The 25,802-nt window shown below is 41.4% G+C and overlaps 1 protein-coding gene and 1 long non-coding RNA gene across 2 annotated transcripts; one reads left to right on the plus strand and one right to left on the minus strand.

Annotated features, from left to right (window-relative positions):
• Positions 1-18,465: 18,465 nt before the first annotated feature.
• Positions 18,466-21,275, minus strand: PIGM (phosphatidylinositol glycan anchor biosynthesis class M). The gene has a single exon (XM_074818375.1). It carries the CDS (start codon positions 21,138-21,140, stop codon positions 19,866-19,868), a length of 1,275 nt encoding a protein of 424 aa, XP_074674476.1. The 5' UTR covers positions 21,141-21,275; the 3' UTR covers positions 18,466-19,865.
• Positions 21,276-21,471: 196 nt separating this feature from the next.
• LOC141921755 (uncharacterized) lies at positions 21,472-23,244 on the plus strand. Its single transcript, XR_012622766.1, has 2 exons — positions 21,472-21,928; positions 22,595-23,244. It is a non-coding gene; the product is annotated as an uncharacterized LOC141921755 (long non-coding RNA).
• Positions 23,245-25,802: the final 2,558 nt, after the last annotated feature.

Consider the following 25,802-nt stretch of genomic DNA (forward strand, 5'->3'; position numbering starts at 1 on the left):
GTGCACCACAGTAGAAAGTTTCATAGCAAAAATGCGTGGAAGAAAATGGCTGGGTTTTGAAAAATCTCTGTTATAAGAGATGTTCCTAAAAACATGAACTCATAAATGAGTGGGTCCCCAGGAACAAGGCTGAGGACAGCCCCTTCCTGTCAGGGAGCAGCACCATGGCAGAGGCATCCACAGAAACATTACCAGGATCAGCACGCAGACAAATCTGCTTGGAAATGCCACGGGGGCAGCAGTACCCTGCTGATGAACATATCAGCCAGGGGAAAGAAGCTGAGGACACACTGCTGAGGAGCTGCAGCTACTCCTAAGAGGAACGGACGGCTTGTGCTAGGCTGTTATTCTGAGGATGCCCAAGGAAGCACTGCTGCTGCTGGGGACGGAGAGCAAGTCCTGAGTTCATGTGGCAAAGGCTACGCAGCTCAGGGAGCAGATGGCTCCTCTGCAGTGTTTTCTGGCTTATCTTCTCATCCTGGAAGGGAAGCACTTTCATTTTTAGCAGAATTTGTGCCTACAGCAGAGAGTCTTGCTTAGGTGTTGACCTGACATTAACAAAACAATGGTCTGGAGGACGCAAAGATAGGTAGCCTGAAGTGATATCAGCAAGAAGCTTCCTTGAATCGCACTAAGCACATCTTTCTGTAAATTATTAAGCATTAAAGAAACACCCCTCGCTTTCATCATCCATTTTTCCACTACTCTGAATCTAGGCAATAAAAATCAGTGGAAGGATTTTTCAGTTTCCATTACTGCAGGTTATACTGTATCTGTTTGAAAACAGTTACATCTGATTCTGATTTACACATAAGCCCTTTTAAACAGTGTAAAGGGGCCTTAAAGGGTGTCATTTACATTCACACACACTTCAAGGGCCCTTTATATTGCCAGAGTACCAAACAGAGCCATGGCAGCCTCCATGAAAGTGGAAATCATGCACGGTTCCTCTAAAAATGAACTTCATTCAGGCAGATCTGCATCCAGCATTGGGAGGGGGAAGGGCACCTGGACAGCTGAGGATGAGAGATGCTGTATGGAGCAGTGCCCATGAGGCTGTGTCCTTTAGTACACGCCCGTTCTCTCTTTCCTTCTTTCCTCTTCTGCTCGTACATCTGTTGCAGCACAGAGCTCTCACCTCTAAATGACAGAAAGAGAGGGAGCAAAAATTATTTCATCATGATTTCATGTGATTCCCTGGGTAGGCAAAAATAAAGTTGTTAAACTGGTGACCATGCATGAATCTCACAGAAGTGACAGCACCAACTCATCTGTGCTTTTCTTATATTGCAGAGCTAAAAATAACCAATATGATGTTGGCCTGAGATTTTATAAGACTGTCCGTGTTACCCTGATGACAAAGAAATAACTTGGCAACATTGGTGTCAGTGCCCTATCAGGATGTGCCATGGAAGGAATTACATCAGGAAAAACTAGAAATGATAGGGAGCTTTTCACCAAAATCTTCTGCGGAGAAGATTTCAGTGGGGACAGCAGGAGACTGATGGGTCTCAGAGTGATTAGTGTGAGACTAGGACCAGGAGGAGATGGTATGCAATCAATGTCCCATAGTGAGAGCAGGCACATCCGCTTCTTCCCTCCCATATGCAAAAGCTAAGGTGTTTTTTTTTTTTATTCTGAATACTGAATCTGATATCCAAGAGACTTCTCTGGTTTCAACATCAATGAATATCCTCAGATAGCACTAATCACTCTCACTATCTCGCCTTTCTTCCTGCTCCCCCCCAGTACACCAAACATATCTCCACACATATCTTTTCATTTCACTCTAGGATCAAAATCTCCGCATTTGTCATGAAACATAATTATCACACTCTGACCAATGCTAGTGAGAATGAAAATGTGGTGAACAAGAGACCTGTGTAACCTCAGTGTAAAATTATTTTTCAAAGCACACTTCAGTAGTATAAGGACTGAGAGAGGTAGTAAAAACCACAATCAGTCAAGAACGGGAGGGCGCCTCTCTGACCAGAATCACATCTCTGCACCCTTTTTGTCTTCAGAAGAGTTTCACAAGACTGGCTGGGAGAATACCTGACCCAAGCAGACTTTCAATCAAGTGAAATCTGCTAACAGAAGTGTCTAATAGATTGATCATGCAAAAGCACTTCACAGTTGCTATTGCTTTTCTAGCCCACAGTCATGAGTAATCCCTTGTTTCCTTCCTTCTTTCTTCCACAGGATATTACAAGACAGAGCAGATTGCTAAGAGAGCAAATGAAGGGATGGCACCAAAAGCAGCTGTCAAGTTTGGATTCCTTAGATAGGAACAGTCTGATCAGCAGCAAAGCCCAAAGAAATATTTGGCTTTGAGTCATTTTCTCAAGCACCATGGGGAACAGAAAATGGGAGGGGCACAGCAGTGAGAGAGCTATAGATTATTTTGCTGTCTGTTTAATTTTTCTCTACATAGCCATATATTTAATTGTGGAGTAGAGTTTTTCCATGTCCATCACATAAAGGAGATGCCAAATATGATAAACACAAATCAAATATTTACCAAATGCTCAAAGAATATCACTCACATTGAGAAGACTACTACCTCATGACAAAGCCATGAGTATCTTTGATAGTTTGAACGCACAGCTAACTGAAAAGGAAAATTATTCCCATGCCAGATGAAAGCAGGGGCATGTAAAGACTTGATCAGGCTCTTCATTATGGAAATGCTGCCACTTAGTTCAGGACTGGACTGCCTAATTTATTTGAGTGAGCCTCACCTCTATGATTTGTTCATTCCTTTCAGTTTTTACCTTTGATATCTGTTTTGTATTTCTAAAGGGTCTCAAGGAATTAGTGTGGTCTCATTGTTGCCTAAGGTCTTGGTGGTCTTGTGCACAATTCTTTCTAACAGTGGATTTTTCTAACAGCAATATAAGTTGTTTCAATGCTTGTATGACACTAAGTGTGTGGAATGGCAACCTTCCAGTTTTTGCAAGAGTTGGCAGCTAGTGTAGCTCCTTAATAGAACAGCAACATATTTCTCTTTCAGATTTGCAGTTTCTAAATGTCACTCTTGTATTGTTGATTTATAGAGATCTTTTCTTGCCAGACCCAACCAGAGCAATATATATACATGAAATAGATACTATATACTCCAAAAATAATGCTTTTTCCCTTGATTGAATCAAAAATTATGGTAAAGCATTGTAAATTGTCTGCTTTAAACTATTTTATAAAGTAAATCAAATGGTTGGATCTCTCTGAAAGAGAAGTCTTCTAATTTTATGCAGAGCATTGCACAGTGCACTGAAGAATAAGGATGAATGACTGCTAATTTACAGACATTCTTCACCATATATTTAATTTCTGTAAAAGATTTTCATCTCACTGTCTAATTTGATAAATTTGAATGAATAATGCACCTGTTTACTGAAAGCTATGCTTCAGATTTATCTTCTAACATTTTACTTGAACACTAATATCCTCAAGGATACTAATATCCTAAGGAACTAATATCCTCAAAACCTACATAAAATGGAAAAAAAATCATCTAGTAATAACAGTCTAGCAGTAACAGTACCACAAATGAGATTTTAATTGGACAGAGCCAGGAAAGACAGTCACTCAGCAGTCTTATCCCTGTTATTTCTCCTGAAGAAATAGATGGTATTTGGTGGTCACCCTGAAAAAATCAATATTTGAGGGACAAAGGTCAAAATTTAGGGAAAAACAATATTGTGTTTTTTGCATATTTAACACAGAAGTGGCCCCTCATGTTGGTACAAACATAGGGGAGTTCTGGAGTCTACCCAGACTCCTGGGCTGCAGGTGAGAAACCTCCAGGGCTTCATGAGTCACTGTGGTCAGCATCATGATTTTGCACTGGGCTCCATTATAAATAACTCCCACTTCTCTAGTTGGCATGTGCAGTTAAAACAGCTGCCAGTGATGCTCAGCAGATTTGTAGGTCTGATGATTCTTCAGATCCCAACTGAGCTGTCAACTTTACCTTTGCCCCAGCAGACACCAACACCATCTATTCTTCCAGAGGAATGTTGCGGTTTCATCCTGCATTGCTCACCCTGCCTGCTCGCAGGGTTTCAGCTCCTGTAAGTGAATGGGAGGCTGAGTCTGTGGCAGCTAGCTTTCTGCTGCCTCCTGCTTTGCCCTGCATGGAAATGAAGAAATAAATATCCCCTAGTGCAAGTGTAAAGACTAAGCCATGAGAATTACAGAGGCATCTGAACTTTGCTGCCTTGACAGAAGCATGCCCAGAGAGGCTGTGAGGACACCTGAGTCTTTGATTTCTGGGAGAGCGTTGAATGTTTGGAAAGTTCTGGCATATTTTGGGGGGGGATCCGTCTCCTGGAATATTGGCAGTATGTGGCTGATTATGTTTTGAAGAATAATTCTTCTCTGTACAGCCATGCTGCTTACTTTTAGGGAGAGCATCAAGGAAGAACAATCTTTTACAGAAAGCTCTTGAACGCAGTAAATGAATGTTTTTAAACATTAACATTAAATCAATTAAAAAAAAAAAAAAAAAAGGTGGGTGCCAGCTGCTTGAAACATACCAGCTAAAGCTAATTTCATATTTCTGGCATAGTCCAGAAGCTAGACTGGCTAGAGGCTTAAAAGAATGTACAGTAATTAGTGTTTTCCAATAGCTTTGTTTTTGTATTTATTTATTTTTAAAAAGGCAGAAATTACATAGTACTGAAATTTGAAGGAGGAGGTAGATATTTGCTAGCACCCTGCAGGGAGTTTTAAGATTCTATAGATGGAGGTTTTATATTTATATCATGTAAGTAATATCTTGAGAATCATGTGGGGGACGTGGCGAGAAAGTGAAAACCTACTGGTTTAAATGGCACTACAAATGTGGCCATTTTTTGCTGAAATAAAAGAATAGAGCCCATAGCCAGCTTGTATAATAAATTAACACCCTCTAAGGACGTGCCGCAGCAGGGACATTCTGGGCAGGACTACGCTGTTATCTAACAGGGACAAAAGTCCTGCACACAGGTAATTTGATCATTCATGGACAGATATCATCCTCATGTAATGGGCAGATTGGGCTGTAGTATGAGGTGATCTTTAACTTATTAAAAAGAATTCTTTGCTTAAAGCTTTTGCTTTTCCCATTAAGCAAAGCTGACTTTTTTTTCTGTATTGAAGAAGACGTTTGAGTTTTTCAGAGGAGAATCGTGTTGAAATGTCTGTGAAGTTGCTCAGCTTGGCTCGGTTGTCTTGCACTGTTACAGACATCTTAATGCACTGTGTGCTCATTCTCTGCACAGCAGCCTTGAGTGCAAGCAGAGAAAATGGCCACTTAAACATTTGTGAACTCGGACTTTGTTCCACAGACAGAGATCCTGTCCACAGCTAGATCTGACTCCTTTCCAAGCAAATGAACGAGAGAAAACAGGGATATAATCCCCTCCCCACAGTTGAGTCTAAGAAGTCATGTGATTTCACACCCTACGCCTGTGCATGGTGACAGCGCAGAGACAAGGCTTTATTTAAGCGTACTCTCCTCCCCTATCCCCTTCTATCTGCCCACAAGTGACAGTGATTCCCGTGGGTTTTGTGCTAGTGTCCAGGCTAGGGCTTGCTCAGTCAGGTATTTCAAGAATGCCAGAGCCTGTGACCAATGTTTGTTCCCAGTGCCAGGGCAGCATATCTCACCTGGGCACCGGAGCTCCCCAGTTATGCACGTGTCCTTGCATTCTCCCACATCAGGCTCTGCTAGCAGCATCCCATGCTGGGGCCACACGGATCCAGGAGATCTCCACCACATTTGCTTAGATGAAAGCAGAAAGACAGTACAGTATTATTCTGGTGGCACCACATTGTCCTTCCTTCCTAGGAGAATAGATAGGGTATCCCAAATTTCTGCATGGGAATAACCACTTGCTAGGACCTGGCACCCATGTCTCAGTGCCTGTATGCCACTGTTAGAGCCCCACATTTGCTAGTGCTCTGTTGACAGCCAACCCCTGCCTCCTATTGCTTAACAGATGATCAGGTTTTGGCAGCCATCAAGGTGGATCTTACAATTCTAGATGGCAAATATCAGATATATAATTGAGCTCAGCTGTAGCCTTATTTGACATTTCCCAGCTGTCCACGGATGGCTTTATGTACAGCTGTTTGGGGCTTTTGCCTCACAGTCTGCACCCCAGGGAATTATAGATATTGCCATCAGTCCACAAAGTCATAGTATCCCTGTCAGTGTCACTGACAAAGCAAACATTGCACATACAGACGATGACTTCATCTTCATGCCTCTTTGCCCTGATTTGGATTGGCACTGCCTTCCCTGGGACCACACCAGTGTCAGACTGCAGTGGGCTCCGTCTTAGCAGAGTCATGCATCTTTCCCTGGACAGCACTTTAAACAGACTTTTGATCTCAGCAATTGTAGGCATCCCTTAAGCCTCCTTCAAGCAAATTTACGTGCAGAAAAGGATATTTTGCATGATTGCTTGGACAATAGTGTCAGAGGTGAAACATCTAGCAAGATAGCCTTTGATACAGACTCCAAAACCTTTGAAACCAGTGGAACTGGACCCAGCAGGACTGAGCATCTCAAAGCATGTCCCTTTGGCCGAACAGGCCTCTTCAGTAAAGCAGGTTCACAGGGAATGGTGCTGTAAATGTACTTATATCATCTGCTGGAAAGGTTGAACAACACTGACAAGGGTCATAACATTGGGGAATAAGTGGCCACAACTGTTGCTGTCTTACAGCTCCAGCAAGTGTTATCCCTCTCATGATGTGACCTTGTACTCTTCATTTGTGCCTGACCCACATAACACAATGTTGAATACTCTTGCTACTTTCTACAGAACATCTATGTCAAAAGGCTAGAATATAAGGCTTTCATCGAGTGAATGTATGGTAAATACACAAAATATTTAGATGAAGTTTAACTACAGTGTACTAAATTGCTTTTTAAAGTCAGAAAAACATTTTTTTACAATTATTATACCTTTTAGTCACAATTCAGATATCGAACAAGTCTTGGATAAAATTCTGTAGGTGGTACTGAAGTTTCACAATAAAGTAATCTGAGTTAAAGGAAGCAGAATGGCTGCTGAGAGGCCTAAAGATAGTTAATTTAGGTGCAGAGCTCAGTCTGAGTACAAGGCTGAATTTAAAGATGTAAACAGATTAATTGTCAGTGTGACATAAACCCATATATAATGATTGGATATGATATTTTAAGATGTACTTTTGGATAATAAGCATGTTTTCAGAAAAGCAGCAATACAGAACAGCAGTGAATGTCTTTCCACTCTGGTGCACTATAATGCTATTATAATTTCCTGCAGTTTTTTAATGAAGTTCAACTGCATTATCTATAGTAACTATTTATGTGTGTTTTATTAAATTTATAAATCATCAGAAATTGAAATTACAGGAAATAATGAGGTACACAACAAAAATGAGAAGATGAAGGACTTTTTAGGATGACTAAGGATACATTGTAGTGGGTGAAGTAAAAATAAAACTGAAAATGAGGAATTGGTAAAACTCTTCCTCAGAGGCACTTCATTAACATTTCTCTTTCTAAGTGGCTGCTGAGTAAAAGGCACAAGTGCAGGGCTTGCCATATCACAGGGTGTTGGTGTTTTTCTTTGTATTCTGGTTAGTTGTAATAATTGTAATCAAATTTATTCTGTCAATAACAATGTATTAAGTGTGCTTTTTCAGAGGGGAACTTCTAACTCTTGTTAGCTTTTGTAGTTATGTAACCAACTGGCAACATGAGCACTGACATGACTATTGTACCATGGCAATCACAAAGGTGAGCTAGGAACTAATAAAAATTGCTCCGTCCAGAGTTCTTGCTAGAAACTATTCACTGTCTGTGTGGGTTTTAATTAGGACACCCAAATAGGAAGCCCTGAAACTTTTCCAAGATGTGAATAAGATGTAGCTCTGTGAAGAACTGGGAAGAATTCCATTAATTAAACAAAAGGAAATTTAGCAGCTAAGATTGTCAGAAGCAGATTGGATCAGATGTTTTTGTTTTACTCCAGAAAAAAGAAGACTAAGACAATTGTTTGCTTATCTATGTTTGATTTTTTCTTTTTTTTTCTTGCATAATTTTTTCTCATGTCAAATGGCCAAACCAGGAAAGCCTAATCCAAAACTGAAAAGGAAGCCTCAGAAAACATATTTTGTTGGTGCATGCATGTTCCACACATGCCATAAAATTTCATGGCAGTGCATTCACCTGCTGGTTCGGAGCCTCCTATTCCCACGAGGTCTTAGTGTTCATTAGGTGGGCATCTGGAGCAGAACTTCATCCAAAAGAAATTCAGATTCTGTATATTGATAGCACACTGTGATGCAAGCCAAGACATAGTAAGTGGGGACAGCTGGGGGAACTCACTTTAGTACTGCTTTCAACAAAACCACAAATGTAGACACTCTTTAACAACTTGACCGAGGTCTGGTCACACCTTGTCATGGAATTTCTGTGGGAGCTTGTTCTGGAGTCTTTATTAGGAGACAAATCACAAATAGAGCATTTATCATCTGGTTTGGGTGATATGTTGTGCTCAGTTCTTCCTCACCTGCTCTAGCAATGTAAAAGGCATTTGTTTTAAGTAGCTGTAATGCTTTTGGAAGGCATTTGCTCAGCACTGCTATAGTATGGGTTTTCCTATGTCTCAGGAAGGTTTGGACAATACACACTTGTTACTGATAAGTCCCTGAAGATGGAAGGATCACTTCCTGTGAAAAGTGATAATTCACATTTCTGGTGCATCAAATTTTGACTGCACAAGAACAAGTATAATTTATTACAAGGATCTTACTACATATTTTTCTGTTTGCTTGGGAAATAAATGCACACATTATTTGTGTTTTATATAAACTACTGAAAAGCTATCAGATTAAAATTACTTTCTGTCCCATAGAACCGACTGCTAGGTGTGACAGCTTCTAGATACCAACCTCTTTGCCATCTGGTCTCTCAGAAGACCAAAAACTCTGCATTTGCTTTGAAAGCAGCTCTGCCATATGGCAGCATAGTACCTATTTAAATTCTCAAGGCTGAAGTATATCCTTTAGTTTTTGTGAGTGTTCTTGAAACTCCTTCGTAGAAATTTGGCATTGGAATAACATCTGCATTGCCCATCTAAATGTGAGCCATGGTTTTTCTTTCAATATTCTGATCTTCTCTAACAGATAGTTTCTTCATATTCATTGACCAAACATACATAAGATTACATGTTCTCATGAATATATTTGACCTTTAAGTTGCTGAACACTATGTATGTTCAGTGACTAATGCAGCATGATTCCTTTGTAAACTGTGTTTCGATCTGGCCTGCAGTCAAAGCACCTGAATTACTTCTAACTCCTTGGCTTGACAAGAAGATGTAATTGTATTAGTTTCTCAGTTTTTGCAAATACACTTTAATTCAGGTCCAAATAATGCTCAAATTTCAATCAGCTAGGTCCCCAGCCGAGACCTCCTATGTCATCCTGAGGATTAATTTTAGACAGAATGTCAGCTACTAATCAACACTAAGGATCAAATTACTTGTAATTTTTCCAGACTGCTAAATTAATATGGTGTTGGCTTTGACGAACTGCAACAAAAATATATTTTTATATGGTGCTGTAAATTGTCTGTAATGCCTCTGTAACAAAAGTTCACTTCTTTTTCTGCAGAGGCATGATCGAAGCCAAAAGTATGCGAGTGTGAAGAGACAAAGTGTGGCAAATGTCACTGACAACTAGTGGCTTTAAAGAAGGCATTTTCAAATATCTTGCGAGCCACAGTGTTTATCTTTGATGTCTCTTGCTGGGCTTCTAACCTGCTCGCACAGAACCTGGGATGAGGTGGCTCTCAGAAGTGCAGAACAAACTCTGCTCCCGTCATGATAAAAGAGGTGCATGGCACCTATATGCTGTCAGAGTTAGCCTGCCTGCAAGGAAATGCTAGAAAATGTGCTAGTATGAGAATAATTAAGCAGAAGAATCTGGTTTAGACAGAAGCAGAAGCTTGTCCAACACTAATCTACTCCAGATTGCAAGGAAGCTTTCAGTAGCTTTCACCTTCTTTGAATTCTCAGAGGACCATTGTAAAATCAGAACCAACGAATGACAGAGAACTACAGGACAGTCTTTCACAGTAGATTAACATTAGCTGCCAGGTTCAGAGACCTCAGGACCACAACTACACAGAGCCACTGAATGCAAGACATGTCTATATGTCTACCTGCACAGGACTTATGTAGGAATTGTATCACTGGTAAAGAATTGCCTTAGTGACTGCAGTCACACAAGTGGACTGTAATATATGAGCTATATGATGTGTAGTGAGCTTTCTTTTAACCCTTTCATTTAAAACACTGGAAACATAAGGGAATTCCTTTTGTCCAAAGTCACATTTCAAGGGCACGTTCAGCTGCTCTGACAGGGAAGAGATGGGGAGAAGCAGGCCAAAATTTGATTGCTGCTTTCCCTCTGAGACAGCAAGTGCCATGCTGGGGGCAGACAGAGCGGAGACCAACAAGGCGCGTGCGTGACGCCTGGAGGAAAAGTCTCTGAGGAGCTAGGACCTATTAAACACAGCTGCCATGAGCCCAGGTGTGATGAAACCTCCAGCCTCTCTAACACAGCAGCTGTTTTCAGCCTGTCTTGATTTTCCGAGACAAAATAATTTCTCAGCATGGGTCAGTCCAGGCCACTCATCACCAGCTATGCCTGGAATGTTGCCCATTTCTCTTTACTTGCTTATATAGTGTTTTAGACACAAAATCTGCCACTCTTTAATCTTGTGCCCTGTCAACTGCAGTAGTCTGTAGAAAGGGTTTATTTTCTGATAAAAGATCACACTTGTTTTCTGCAGCCATCACTACTTTTTCTTACCTTCAGACTAAGTTAATTATCTTAAATAGAGCTAAAGGTAAACTATTATTAAAACAAAAGATTTTAGTAAAACCAGTTTTGGCTAGGGTCTGAATCTTTATTTTATTTTTCAATGACACAAATAATCAGTACAGGTGACTGGAGTTGTGCTAATTTATCTATTTTTTCCTGTACTCTTTCCTTCCCCCATCTCATTGAAAACATGTGAAGTCCCATAAGAAAGCTGCTGTTTACTTTCGGGAGAGAGGCAGCCAAGCTGCAGGGGCTTGGTATGCTTGAATTGAGCTGGCCTAATAAGCTGTCTGAATCTACCTGGTTTTTAATTGCCTAGGCAGCTAAAAACACCTCTCTTTGATCATACAGATTTGCTTTGCCAGCTTTGATTTCTCTTTTCTCCCCTTCTCACCTATCGATGTCACCAGCTGCTAATTGTCATCTGTGAAATGCCAAAGAAACAAGGTGCAGTTGTGGTTTACTGGCACAATCTGGTAGCATCCACTCTGGAAAAAATAGAGCAAGCACATGCACAGGCCCAAAACTGAGATGTTATCTGACATACAACTTCAAGTGGTGTAAAAGCAAGGGCATAAACAAGTAACTGAGCATACTTGGCTATGGGAATGCTCTGCTGGGGACACTTGTGTGGTTAGAAACCTAGGAACAACCATCATGGATTGGATCAGTATCCTTCTCCATATGTGGCCAGCAACAGATGCATAGGAAAACTAGACAAACAGAGCAGAGATTTCCCCAGAAATGCTTCCCTAGTTTGCCATGATTTGCAGTTTAGTGAATTGCCAAGACCAGAGAAGATGGTTTTTGTATTTAATAGCACTTGATAAATTTTTATTCTATGTATTTGTCCAGTTGTTTTCATAGCCATGTAATTTAGCACCCTCAGCGTTCTGTGCATCCAAAATTAGGAGAATATTCGTTCACCAATTTATGTGTGAGCTTTTTCTCTGAACATACGTAACAAGGGAACTGGGGCTGGTGTCAGTTACTTCTTACTGAAGGATCAACCATTGTTCAGTCTTCACATCAGTTTTCTCTACTGACACAATTCTAGACTTTCTAACCTTTCTAGACCTCACATTATATATGAAATAAATATAATGAAAATTACTTTTTGCTCTGAGTCACACTTATTTGCGTGCTTCTCCTTTTGCATATGTGGTCATGCCTGACTCCACTGCTAAGAAGCAATTGGGATTCCACATTATAAAGTAACACATTGGTGGCTGTCATCATACATTTTACTAAGAGGCAAATCTGCCCCTTCACTCTCAGGCTATTGTTACGTCCTGGTAAAGGGCCTGACATGGCCCTGTAACCCAAAAGGTGCCTCTTCCTATGTCCTTAGATGCTTATCCAGTCCCTGAATTTGCTGTTGTACTATTATAGATGAGGATATATATAGTTATACAGGATATATATGTATCTTTAAGATATGTATAGATATATGAGGAAATATATATTGCTATTATAGTATAGCTTAAGGCCACATCTGAGTGCCTTAAGAACCATGGAAAAATCTATTCTGGGCATGCTGTGAGGAAGTTTGCATCTGTGCGTTACCACCACCTATGGTCTCCCACACTGAGCATGCACTTGTTTGAGAAGCTTAGAAGGCTGAAGCAAATTTAGAGCACCCTGTAACTGCTTCTGGCACAGCACATCTGGTCTGGATTTCATTTTGGTAATCTGTGCATCTTTTAACGAAAGTTTTGGAGAAAGACCAAGGTGAAAGAATTCATTGTTTCGCATGTATCTGAACACAGAATTGTAATTTGCCTTTATAGTGCCGCACAACTAGTAACTTTTTCTTGGATAACGTCATAATATATAGGATGCTTCATGAATACACAGAAACAGTTCTCCAGCTGTTATTTCTCATATCTGAGGCAATAGTAACTATTTATACCAGCTGCAGAGCTGCCTGCAGTTTCATTTCCCTAATACATTTTCAATATGAACTTTCCAATACAATCTAAGCAGACAACTAATAATAAAATCTTACTTACTTGAGATATCTACACTATAATTTTCTAAATTATTTTTCTTAATTGTTGCTTTTTACCATGAGTGCTGTTAATCTGCTTCCAGATTAGCTTCAGCAGTAGTCCACCCTCTTATACAAATGCAATGTTGGAATGCACCTGAGAACTTAATATATTCTGCAGAAAAGGTTTAAATATATGCAAAAAAAAAAGTATTTTGAATATTTTTTTAATCAAAACGTCTTTCGTTAAGTGTTTATGGTTTACTAACAATCAGGCTCATAACTGTTTCAAACAAGACTGCAATCACTTCATGGTAGCATGTTACAGGAATGGATGAGGAGACACATCTTGGCTTGAGTAAGTTGTCATTTAAATTGATCAAGCACTCAAAAGTGGCAGAGGCAAACAGCACAGCAAGCTGAAATCACTCGTTAATGATAAATTAGTGGCAGAAGCAAGACAACAGTCAAGATCTCCAGGGCCCTTACTTTTGCCCTTATTTCTTGATCACTTCACTCCATCTTGCACATGTAAATTTTGGCCCTAGCCATGCAGTATTTCCTTCCAGTGAACAAACAACAGTTGGTTCACTTCCAGCAACAAACTTTCTTATACTTAATCAACCAGTTTATTAGAGCATGAAGGAAAATTGGTCATGACTTCAGTTCCTGTACTGCTGGAATTAACAAGGTGGCTGTTGCCAGCACTAAACTTGGAAGTGCTAAGGGTAATTAAAATCTATTTTCAAATACATCTGATAGTTTTAAGGTGGAGAAGCACTTGTTACTCATGTGAATTTCCAGACTGTGCATAAAAAAAATAAAGGTGCTGCTTTCTTCAGGAAGTTGTCAGCTGTGGGAAAGAAATAATTATTAATTAATTATTAATACTGTGTGATATAGCATTTGTTCTCCTTTACTAGTTTATGGCTATGTGTGTCCTCCAAACACTTTGAGTAAGAGAAGCTGGAAACTAGAATTTACAAGTATGGCTATTTTTGGTTAACTTTTTAGTTGTTATATTGTTGTTATAATGGAAAGATATGGCAAAAGAGTACCAATATTGAAGCTGACATAAACTATCGGTAGTTTTACTATCATTTGTCAAAAGTCCATATAGCCCATTGAGTCAATTTTCCCTCAGGTGCTTTTGGGTGAAATACCTTATATTAACAAAGTACTCTAACACCTAGCTCAAATGGGGCTGTGTTCCAAAAGGTAATCTTAATTATTCAACATATTCACACTATATAGTGTGGAAAAATAAAGGAAGGGTAATCATGCTTTGTTTTCCACTTCATGTTCTAAACCTGCTTTCTGGCTAATTCAATCTATTGGATCAGTGGGAGGGACATGGGATAGATTAAAAAAATATTGACTGTCAGATCACCAGGGGATTTGAATTAATGTTCTTTTGCACAGAATGGAAGCATATGGGCCACAGAGTGCAGCTCTCCTTGGAAAATTACTGTCAAAACACTACCATCTCTATTAGCACAGCTGCTGACTTGTGAAGCAGAAATCAGATTTTACTTGAGTTAACCTTCATAAAGCAGTTTCAGAGTGACTGCTCACTAATACTCTCTTGCTACACCAACAATATTGCCTATTAACAGCTTATACAAGTCACACCTGTACAACTCCCCAAGTGCTACTGTATGATGTAACATCCTACAGACCCACTTATGATAATGTGAAGGAAGCAAGGTTATGTTCATCCAGCCTGACAATTGCTACCAAGATCCCACTTTCCTCCTGTAAAAAGGGAAAACACACTTGATAGAATACCCTTCATATAAATAATGTAGGTTTCACAGTACGGGCTTACTGCTCAAGTTGCCTGCATTTCAGCTCATTTCCAAGGCTGAAGTTCTGTCTTCATACATGATCAGATACAGACACTTCCTTTAGACATTTCTTCCACAGATTCTCTAGCTTGCTTCCCCACCAATTTCCACAGGAAATAGTGAGGATCTCTTATCTGTCATGTCTTTATGTGCAAGCTATGAAATGTTCTGTCTGAAGAGAATGTTAAAGGCTCAAAGTTAAGCTCTAAGAATATGAAGAGGCTGAAGCTAAAGCTTTATTTATGCATTAAGATTGCCTCCAATAAGCAACCTCTTGTTTCTGCAGAAACCCATGCCTGCCTCAGCACGTGCCAGAGTCATGAGGAATCCTGCTGAAACAAGATACTATTATAGCATTAAAAACTCTCAAATTTTGGTCTTCTTTGTATATACCGGACAGTGTCCAATGAAAAAGAGACTTAAGAGTTATTAAAAAATGCATGGATTGCATTGATCTATTGCATGGATTTTTTAAGGTACTTACAGAAAAGTGATTTAAGAAAAAACCCAAAATGGTACTGCTTCATCAAGAGACATTAACTTTCTGATAATTTTACTTCATAAAAAATGAGGGTCTCTGACCTCATTTATCATGCATAAAGACTCCTACACCGACAATGTGACTAGTGCAGACTGCTGTAATGAAGAACATCAGGATACTGGTGAAATGTGTCCCTTCAATTATAGTCAGAAATAGCTGGTTCTTGGACACATCTGTTACAACTCAAGATCCCTGCTGCATAGGTTTTACCTTCTATATGCATCAAAATTTATGGGATTCAAGTTTTAGAGTCACTAAGAGATTTTGAGTACTGAATATAGGAAACATTTAAGAAACCTGTTTTACAGAGGGCAGCTCTGAAAAATCATGTTATTCAAAGGTCACTTGACTGGGACTTTTCTTTTTGCTTCTGTATGTGCAAGTAGATGTTTAGGTTTGTGTATATGATGCACATAAACATGCCCTTAAGCAAGAAAGTTGCATGAGTGTTTGGGTTTCAGTCTGTGTAAGGGGTTTGTCCTAAATTCAGGATAATCCTATTCCATAATGCTGCTATCAGTAGGGTATGCATCCTGCAGCTCTCTTTGGGAAATATATGAAGAATATACTTTCTGAGTTCCACGTGTTCACTATGTATTTCTGCAGCCCTTTTAAAATAGATGCCTCATTATTCTCAGCTAAAAAAAAGGGCGCAATTTGATCAAACATTTGCTTCCTCTATTAAACCTTAGGAAAAATGTTGGCGTTTCACCCTGCTGTTAAATATAGAAGCTTCAAGGTTTCTTTGAAAAAGAAAACTGATGAGCTCAGTTCAGAGCACATAATTGCTGCCTTTACTATTACAGGAGTCAATACAATGCTAGTAACACAGACAGGGCAGTTACTTAATAAGGACCAAGTACATGGTTATTGTGTCAGAGATGGTAATATAGCATGCTCATACTAAAACCTAATGAAACACTTATTATTATATTTTTGTTTACCTTGTTATTTGAGTAATTCCATTTATAAATTTTACAGCAAATCATTGTTAAATGCTGAAGCTTTGACAAAAGTCCAGCCAGGAGCCTTTGGACTATAGGCTATGGTGTAAAAAGCAAGGCAAAAATGTTTTTTGTCTTGGTATTTCTTTTCTTCTTTTTACTTCATCTTTCACATCTTGCACTTGCACTGCAGGGCTGGTTTCAGTGCAGTGTGAAAAATGTGTGCAAATGAGACACATTTTATTGGGAACTTCAATCCTTTTTCAAAAAAATAGGACTGAATTTTGCAACCCAGGGTAGGGAATGAAAGCTAGTATACAGAGTTCCTAATTTCCAGAATTAGGAAATTCTGGTTCAGTTCCTGATTACCAGATGATAAATGAACATAAAATTATTATTAAGCAATAGAATCTGAACACCATCAAAAGCAATGAATGTTCCATAGGAAATGAATTTGGTAAATTTTAAGAGCATTATAATTAATCACCGTGACTTGTTCATGAATTATAACCTGTTCTGCACTCAGCTACAATTATTTTGATTTAATGCTTTCTATCAGTGAATAGTTATTCAATTCCACTTAACTATCTAAAGCGATTTGCAAGATCTAAACTCAAATATCTCTCCTGTTTGTCTTTCAGTTCATTTCTCCCATCCAGCTTTTTATGAGTCAGTGAATTATTTCTAAATCCCAAACACATTTGGGTGACTAGCTTGCTTACAAAACAGCAACTGTAAAAAGAGGAACTCATACTGGATTACTAAATTGATGACTGTAAATCTGAGTTTGTATAAAAGCCTTTTTATAATTTATTTATGCACGAATTTCTTAAATCATCGCTGAAGGGCTGGTATTAACCTGCAAAGGGATGGTAGTCTTCAGTCTCTGTTGCTGCAGAACTTGTCTTCTGAAGGCCTCAAAATGATTTAGCTGTTAGTGAATTGAGAATGTATTTGTCATAAGGAAATTACTTCCCACCTAAAAACCATTACATTTCTGTCATGAATACAGTAACTCAAAATGCCTTTATTTTTTTGTAAAGGTTTTTGAAGCTGGAAACACCTTTTGGCTTTCATTTGCTTTCTTTGCCAACAGGAAGGAAAAAATAGGGGAGTGGAAAGGTCTGGAAACAGCATAATTAGGTCTATTAAAGAGATATGAAACATCGCTTTGGGGGAAGAAAACATGCTATTTGCAACAGAAAAACGTATAATGGTAATAGATCAGTCGCAAGGGAAAATGAGCTATCGCCTGCATGCTGGGTTGGGGCGAATAGAGGTGTTGGCACAGAACAGCCTCTTCAGTCTTCTGGTGACACACTAACTGGGCATGTCAAGCTCTACCTCTGAAAATAAAACCACACAGAACAATTTCTCTTCACACACTCAAAACACATACAAAATGTTTTGGTGATAATATAAAACTAAACCGTGTCTGAAAGAGACTTGTACCACCAGTCTTTTGACTGATAAACCTCCTGTGGAAGAGGGCGACAAGCTGGTGCTAGAAGTCATTCCTCCGTCAACCCAGACAGAGCCAGGGGAAGGAAATCAGTGCCACATCTGTATGACCTGCCTGAAAAAACAAGACAGTTTGTCAAAAAAATATTCATTGCCTTATTGAATTTCTGGATTTACAAAGAAGAGGCTGGCAGGATCTTCACAATGTGAAGGCGAGTGTGAGTGCAGACTGGCAGGGGAAACCAGAATGCCTTCCAGCAGGGGAGCAGAATCACCCCCCACTGCTCTGCATGGGGAAATCATCCTTCCTCCTAACAGCATCCGAACGGCTGAACTGGGCCAGAGCAGTGTAAGGACATTGTCACACCTCCTGGTAATGCGCCCTTTGGCTCTGGGCTGTGGGGGCTCAGAGGCTTCCTCTCCTTTCACCTAACCACCTCAGTGGGGACGAGAAGCAACAGGAAAAATTCACAGATCAGAACACTGCAATTCAGCCTCACGAGGTAGAGCTACAACCCTGTGCGTAAGAAAGCCTGAAGCCACTGCAGTCCTGGGGAAAAGGGCTGCCTCAGGAGAGCGCAGGATTCAGAGAGGCAGCATGGCAAGCATGAACCCGGAAGGCAGACGCGCTCAGCCACATCCTTTCCCACTGACAACACTGGGAAACCCACCGAGTGGTTACAGTTATTTTGCCATGAAGCTCTGCTCCACGTTATACACCAAGGGCTTCACTTTCCCATTAGGATGTAAATAAAAGCTGAGGCAAATATGAAAATTCTTAAATTTGACATATGCCAAACGTATTTAAACTCAAGATTTTATTAAAAAATACATTGCTAGTTTCCACCTCTGTAAAGGGCTGTGTACACCAGACCTCTCGCAGGATGTTCTTGAGAGTGTTGACTTCGAAATGGCTCTGAACTTCTCTCACTACCACCTGACAATTCCACATCTTCTCAGTCTCATCTGGGAATAAATACCTCATTTTGGCAGGTTGTAGAGCTTCCTATTTTAAAACTTTCCTCTTCTTCTGGCAACTGCTCCACTTCCTCAACTTCTTTCACTTTCTTTTTCATTTATTTTTAGTAGTAGAGATATTGAGCTACTGAGAAACTACATTTCCAATTACTTTTTGGTATAAACTCTAGTGCTTTTGGGATGCAGGTGCCTTTCTAGCTGTACTTTGCCTCTTTGCATTTGCTACTGTTAACATCCACAATAACTATTAATTAACTGCAGGTTAAAGTAGTGGCCTCTTTTCTAGATTGTAGCAGTAAGGAACACAAATATTTTTGCCTTATACATCTCTCTGACCCAAGACAGGTATTTGGAAAAATCTTCCTCCATGGCAAGGGGAACAAATCTGTTCAAAAATTCAAACCACACTGAAAAGGCAAAAATAAGTATCTGAACGAGCAGGCATATCTGAATTCTAAAATAAATTAAGTTTCAAGAAGTTAATGACTTGTATGAAATAACCGCTTTTTTCTCGCTTCGTTGAAGAAAGACCAGGTACAGGCCACAAACACCATATAGCTAAAATTACTGTGAAAAGAAAAAATCCCAGTGTACATATTAAGCAATTGCCTTAGATTCGTTCATTAGCTTTAACCCTTGCAAAACACCCCACCCACATACTGCAATGTACAAGACTGTCAAACTCCAACATCCCTTTATAATCTCCTGTGTCTTCCTAGACAGAGGCCACAGTTCTCAACAAATAAAGCAACAATGAGAAAAAGGGCGCCAGGTAGCAAGGAGAGGGTACAATCAGGAGCTGATAGTGCCCCCAGCACAGGCTATACCCTCGCTGACCAGGGCGCAGTCACGCTGTGTCTGGAGGCGGCAGGTGGACACGGGTGCTGGTAACAGAGTCCACTCACAGCCCCACATACGGGAAGTGATGAACTGGTCCAGGGTCCTTCAGGGAGTCCAGTCAGGAGTAGCAGGAGGCAGGGCTGGAGAGAAGGTTACAAGGTAGTTTCAAGGTCAACGTGGGAAACTGGTACACCTGCAGATGCTGCTCAGGGCAGGACTGGGGCTGCTCAGGGCACTTAAGGCCGGTCAGTGCCCCCACAGCCCTGAAAGAGTATCATTTACATACAACATGCTTTAGTACAATGTACATGCATTTACATTAAACAAAGTGCTGGTGGTATGAAAAGCCTCATCGAGGACAGTAGGGCTGTTTCTAGGTTTTGGCCTGTTTATTACCATTGTTTGAGTTTTTTTGCAACTTGTGCTTCTTTTTGGTAATGTGAAATTATCTGAACAATTATAAGGCTATTAATAAAAAGGAAAAGCAAGCCTGCCAACCATATAAGTAAAAAAGTGTTATATCCTTTGAACTCCAGAAAGTACGCAGGAGCGAGCCATAGGCCTTGTCCAACAAACCACAGAAAGAGAAGCAGCACACCACGACGCCAGGACATCTTAACACTAGGCATTATGAGGGGCAAAAGGCAGAGATACCAGACAAAGTACTGGGATGTGCATACTTTGTTAAAACTCACAAAAATAGCAGTGTGTAGGAAACAACAGAAGGCAAGGTCTCTGCAAAATGCTATGGACACAACCAGGAGCAAAAGCAGCTGGGGCAGGAAAGCTGCGAGCCCAAGGGCAAAACTCCATTTGCTCTCTGCAGTTAGGTACAACATGTAGAAATAGGGAGAGAAGTTATGGCGGGTATCCCTCCTGGTCAGGTGGTAGAGGTAGGCATGCTCCAAAAACTCCCAGCCATAGAGATGGTAAAATGCAACAGTCAAGGCAGCCAGGACAGATCCAGCAACCGTTCCAAAAAGCAGTACATCACGGTTCAGCATCTTTACAAAAAGCCGCCAGAGGCGTGCTACGAAAGTAAACTTTGCTTTTTTGTCACACCCTGCGTCCGTCACCCCTTCCCTGCCGCCCCATCTGCCCTGCAGGTGGAGCGCTATGGGCAGCGCGTAGGTCAGGGGGTATATCTTCACATGCACAGCCAGCCCGTAGCAGAGCGCAGCCTTTCCTATACTCCCGCCCTCCACGAAGTACAGGGTGGCGAGGACCAGCAGCGCGACCAGGGCCTCTGCGTTGCCGCGGCTGGAGACAGCCATGGGCAGCGGGTTGAGGAGCCAGGCGGCGGCACAGCACCCGCAGGCCTGGCCGGCGGCCGCCCCTCGCTGCCGCAGGGCCCGGTAGGCGACGACAGCAGCCGCCAGGTCCCCCGCCACAAAGAGCAGCTTCCCGAAGACCTCGGCGAGGTAGACGTTGGCCGTGAGGAGCCAGGCCAGCAGCGGGCTGTAGCGGTAGGTGGCCCGTCGGTAGGGCGACAGCCCCTCGGTCACCAGCCGTGCCGCGTCGGTGAAGACCCGGTAGTCGACGTCGGTGTACCGCACCCGCATGGCCCCGTCCTGCTGCAGGCCGTACAGCACCAGGCCCAGCCTCACCACCAGCGCCGCCACCAGCGTCGCGCCCACCCCCGGCCACCGCCCCGCCGCCGCCATCATCTCCCGGCGGGGCCCGCCCGCGGCCGCACCACGCCGGGGGGGGGTCGAGGCGCGCGCGGCTCCCGTGTGCCTCCGCGCGGCGGGGAAGGGCGCGAGGCGCGGGGGCACAGGCTAGCTGCCGCGCGCCGTCCCGGCTTCCGCCTGTCCGCGCCGGGGAAAGGCGGCAGCGCGCCTGCGCGCGTCCGGCGGCGCGTGCGTGCTGGGGGCGCCGAAGCCGTTGCCCTGCCCGGGATGGGCGGGAGGCAGTGCCGCGGTCTGGGCAGGCGCGGCTGCGTGAGGAGCGGCGGCGGGTCCCCTCGGCGGCCGGCGCTGTCCTCCCGCCGGTCAGGGCTGCGGGCCGCGGTGTCCTCCGCCCCCTGAGGCGGCGGGATGTGGGCAGGGGAGCGCCACGGGCTCCGCTGTCCCTGCGCGCCCGGGGTAACACCCTGCAGAGAGCGGGAGACGTGTGGAGCTGCCCGCCCCGAGCTGGGGCGTTGGAGTTTATATTCAGCCCGATGGGCCGCGGCGCGTTGCCGCAGTAAGCGCGGGGTCCCGCCGCGCAGGGTGGACACCTCTGTCAGGGGGTAGGGAGAGCTGTGGGGCCTCACCGCCCGCGCTGCTGCTGCTCCTTCACCCCCTCAGGGGCAGGGCGCAGCGTGCGGCGCAAATCGGGAAGGCTCTGTGGGCAGGGAGGCAACATATGCAGTAGTAGTTGAGTAAGAAGAAGAAGGAAAAATAACATCTGTTATTTACCTTCTGCAAATGGCTGTGTTTTGCCTAGACGTGTGAGCTCTCTCTAAAGCACTTAGGTAAGCTTCCTTCCACAGTAAATTTCTCATTTGCTTAGATCAGAAACAGTACCATGGAAATCAGAGCTTAGAATGAGTTATTTACAACAAAGAAATTAATTCCACTTTATTTTGAGGTTTTAGTATGTTTTTCAAATAGTTTTCTTGTCTGGATATTTGCTATAGATTGTATCTCACATTTGAATTGTGGCTGACAGAAAAACAGGTATTTATTATTTACCAGTTTTATGGGTTTCATGTTAGAACTGAGTAGGGTTTTTTTTAGAGAAACTTTATTCATGAAAAAAAATGTGCATTTGCTTGCTTAGTAGTTAATTGCAACGGCATTGTTTTTGCTGAATGGTTTCATTTGGGAACATTTTGGGAGCTGTAGTGTTGCTGGCTCACTTTGCTTACAGAAAAGAATCTATTTTTCCTGTGTTCTGGGGAGACTCCTCAGAGAACTGGGAGCAGATTTTTTGCATTTGGCACATAAGTCTTGGAGGGTGTCCTAACTGGTAGGCTATTCAGGGGACAAAAGATATTTCTGTTTGTGTGCACACAGCTATTCATTTTTATCCGTTAAGACTCTTTTACTTTGCATAATAAGACAATGGTGTATTGGTTGAGGTGTCCAATGGGAGAAGCATAGTAACTAACCAACCTGTTTCTCCTCTGTCCGTATAGGTCACCAGATATTGACATGTTATGTACTAAGCTGGACATCTTCAACCCCTGGAGAGACTTCTTCATTAACTCATCATATGACATCATGAAGTCCTAAAACTGATGGTTGGGTTATTTTTGGGATAGGGTATGAGGGTGGTTGTTGCCCCTTTGTAAATAATTGCTTACTCACTACTGCTGTTCTACTTTAGAACAGGAAAGATTGGTAACAGCACTTTATCCCCTTCCTTTTTTTTATATATCTTGCACTATAATGGTTGGGATACTTTTACAGAAGATTAAATCATCTTATCCTTTGTTGTGCCCAAGATATCCTCTGGAAATGCTAGGAGATAGAAACTTAATAAAATCTGTGGAACTACAAGTCTAAGCAAAAGTATGCATGTAGATACTCAATATTTTTGTTTCAGGAAGGTTATTTCTCACAAAGAACTGTTCTTGCCATCTGCCTACTCTCTCCCAGGATTGTTTGCGATTATTCTGTTGCCTCTTTGGCTGGAATATGTTTTATTATTTCAGATCCTTTGAGGAAATTTTGTTGTCAGAATAGAATGCATTTCAGTTTATTTCCTGAAGTGTCTGAGTTTAATGATATTGGTTAAATAATACTAGTTTAATAAATAAACTTAGGAATTTGCTGGTCTGTCAAATGTTTTTTTTGTCTGACAGTCTGTTTTCAGACAAATCTTTTATTACCATCTGAAGTTAATAGTTGCGAAGCTGTCCATAGTGACTGTATCTGGATTCTAAAGAGGAAAAGGTAGGTAATTTAATTCTAAAGGGTTGTGAAGCTAATAAAACAGAAAAGCTACCTTAGTTATTGTTGTATATACTGTGACTATATGACATTGTCTGAGCTGGAAAAAGAATTGATTTTTCTTATCAATAATTTAACATCTTGAAAATAAGCTTGAAGCTCTTCAGAGAATTAAGGTTTGGCTCAAAAACGTTTTTGGCTTCAGATTTGATACCAGCTTGCTTAACCTGATTTGTCATGTACTGTAGACTTTAATGCAGGAAGGAGGGCAGTCTTATTAAAGTTATAAATCTGTTGTTCCTGTAAAATGCTGCTTTTATTTATACAAGCCACCAGGAGCCACTTTTAGAAAATGCTAGGAGATAAAAACTAACAGAACTGCTGGGACTGAAGCTGATTGTTTCTGGTGCACGTGAAGATACAAACAGTAGGACGAAAAGTGTGGAGTCAGCCATAACCATGCCTAAAATACTAACTAAATAGGAATGCATATATACATATATATACATACATACACATGTATAAACAGGCTTTTTCCATCACCTACCAGCCATTTGGTTTACACAGTCTCAAAGATGGTACCATCGGATATTTTATAAACTGGGATCGCATCTATATGTGCTTCTGTTGTGTGCTTGTGATGCGGGAGGATAAGCCTGATCTCAAATGTTAACTTCTCACATCTTCATCTTCTGTGATAGAGACTACTTCAGGAGCACTGGGACATATATTCCAGAAACTACCTTACATGCCCTGTTATTAAGATTTACACAGCAGTGGTAGCAGTGCAAGGACAGAGAAACTGGGGCCTTGTTATGCAAAGTGCTGAAAGGCCGAATGGAAGTTTTTACCATCTGAAAACCAAGGTACAACTGGAGGGTGACAGCTGGTGAGAGAGTGAGTGGAAAGCTGGTTCCTGGTCAGTCAGGAGCAGTCATCACAGTTGGCTGCGTACTTGCCTTTCAGGGGTTTGCTGTCCATGCTATGGTAGAAGATTAGTTTTGAGGAGGGATAAACAGATGCCCTGTTAATTGACAAACAAAGGTGAACGTATGGCTAAAACTAGATCTGATGGATACAGTTGGCCTACGTATTGGAGGGACTAATGGATTACATTTGAGAACTTGCAGAAGAATAAGGATGCTAGTGAAGGGGTGTGAAGAAGTTGACAATGAATTAGAAGAGGATTCTGGTAGCAGTGCTTTGAAGTAACATAAGGGAGACATGGTGGTTGGCAGCAGTGCAAGGAAAGAGAGAACAAGTGTTGGATTGCAGTGGTGAGAGCCTCACTAGGATTCAGGTGGCCTAGGAGACTAAACAAGCTTAAGTATCTGAAAAGTTATGGAAGAAAGAGTGGTAAGAAGCTTCATAGGAGGAAGGCAGTCAGAGTATCCTTTCACATGTTGTATTTTAGCTCAGTCTACTGAGATCTCCGGGTGAGGCACGTCTCATGCAGGTCTTTTCTGCAGCTATCTAATTGTTAATGGTTAGCTATACTTTGAGATATATGGTCTTCAGGCTTCTGAAAGGGGAGACTGCTGTGCTGTAATTTATGAGAATTCCCTTTTAATTTTCTTGGGTTTTGAACCCAGAATATTTCCTTATATGAGAAATACTACTGCTTAATATATTTATAAACTGACAGTAAATTTTTGATAAGGTGATTAGTACAATCTGTTTCTTGCAGCACATGAAATTTGGTAGAAGTGACTAACGCTTATGTTGGATATTTTGGGCTTGATAAAATAAATTGTTTTGGCAAATATGATTGATGCCTTTCAAATATTTGTAGTATGTTGAACTTTGCTTCCCTTTTGCCAATAATATCTATAGTTAAGATTATGTAATGAAGTGTTCATTTCTGCTTTAATATTGGAATGAGTAGTACAGGAGGTTTTGCAAAAATAAGATGAAAAAACACATTAGAACTCTTCACAGAAGAAAATCACTATTATAAATATAAGGCCACTGCTATTCCCTTAAGCTTTTTCTGTTAATGTGTTTACTTAAAACGGCTTGATAAATCTATACCCATATTCACACATTGTGCTAAAAATGTGGCTATACAGAGAATGTGATCTGACTTGTAAAGGAATTTTTTTTCGCCACATCATGGTTTTGCACAATATATTTTAAGTGGTGTTTGCAGAGTTCAGCTTGCAGTGGTTATGCTGATTGTGTCAGTGAATTAGGTAAAATGCTAGCCCTTCAGGGAAAATAAGTACTGGATAAAAATTAGTCTGTAGGGGAGCCTGTTAAAAATTAGTATTTCAGAAAAAAGACTATGGCTGAGAAAATACATGTGGCAGGTTAGTCAGCAAGAATAAGTCCACTGAAGTATGATGCAGGCCTAGGGAGAGATTCCAAAAAATATGGCCTGTTTTGATTTAAGGCCATGGTGTATATGAAGTGTGATATGGTGAAAAGGAGTTACCTGCTTCTTAGTTGGGC

Source organism: Strix aluco, chromosome 3 (assembly GCF_031877795.1).
Source record: "Strix aluco isolate bStrAlu1 chromosome 3, bStrAlu1.hap1, whole genome shotgun sequence".
NCBI classification, from domain to species: domain Eukaryota; kingdom Metazoa; phylum Chordata; class Aves; order Strigiformes; family Strigidae; genus Strix; species Strix aluco.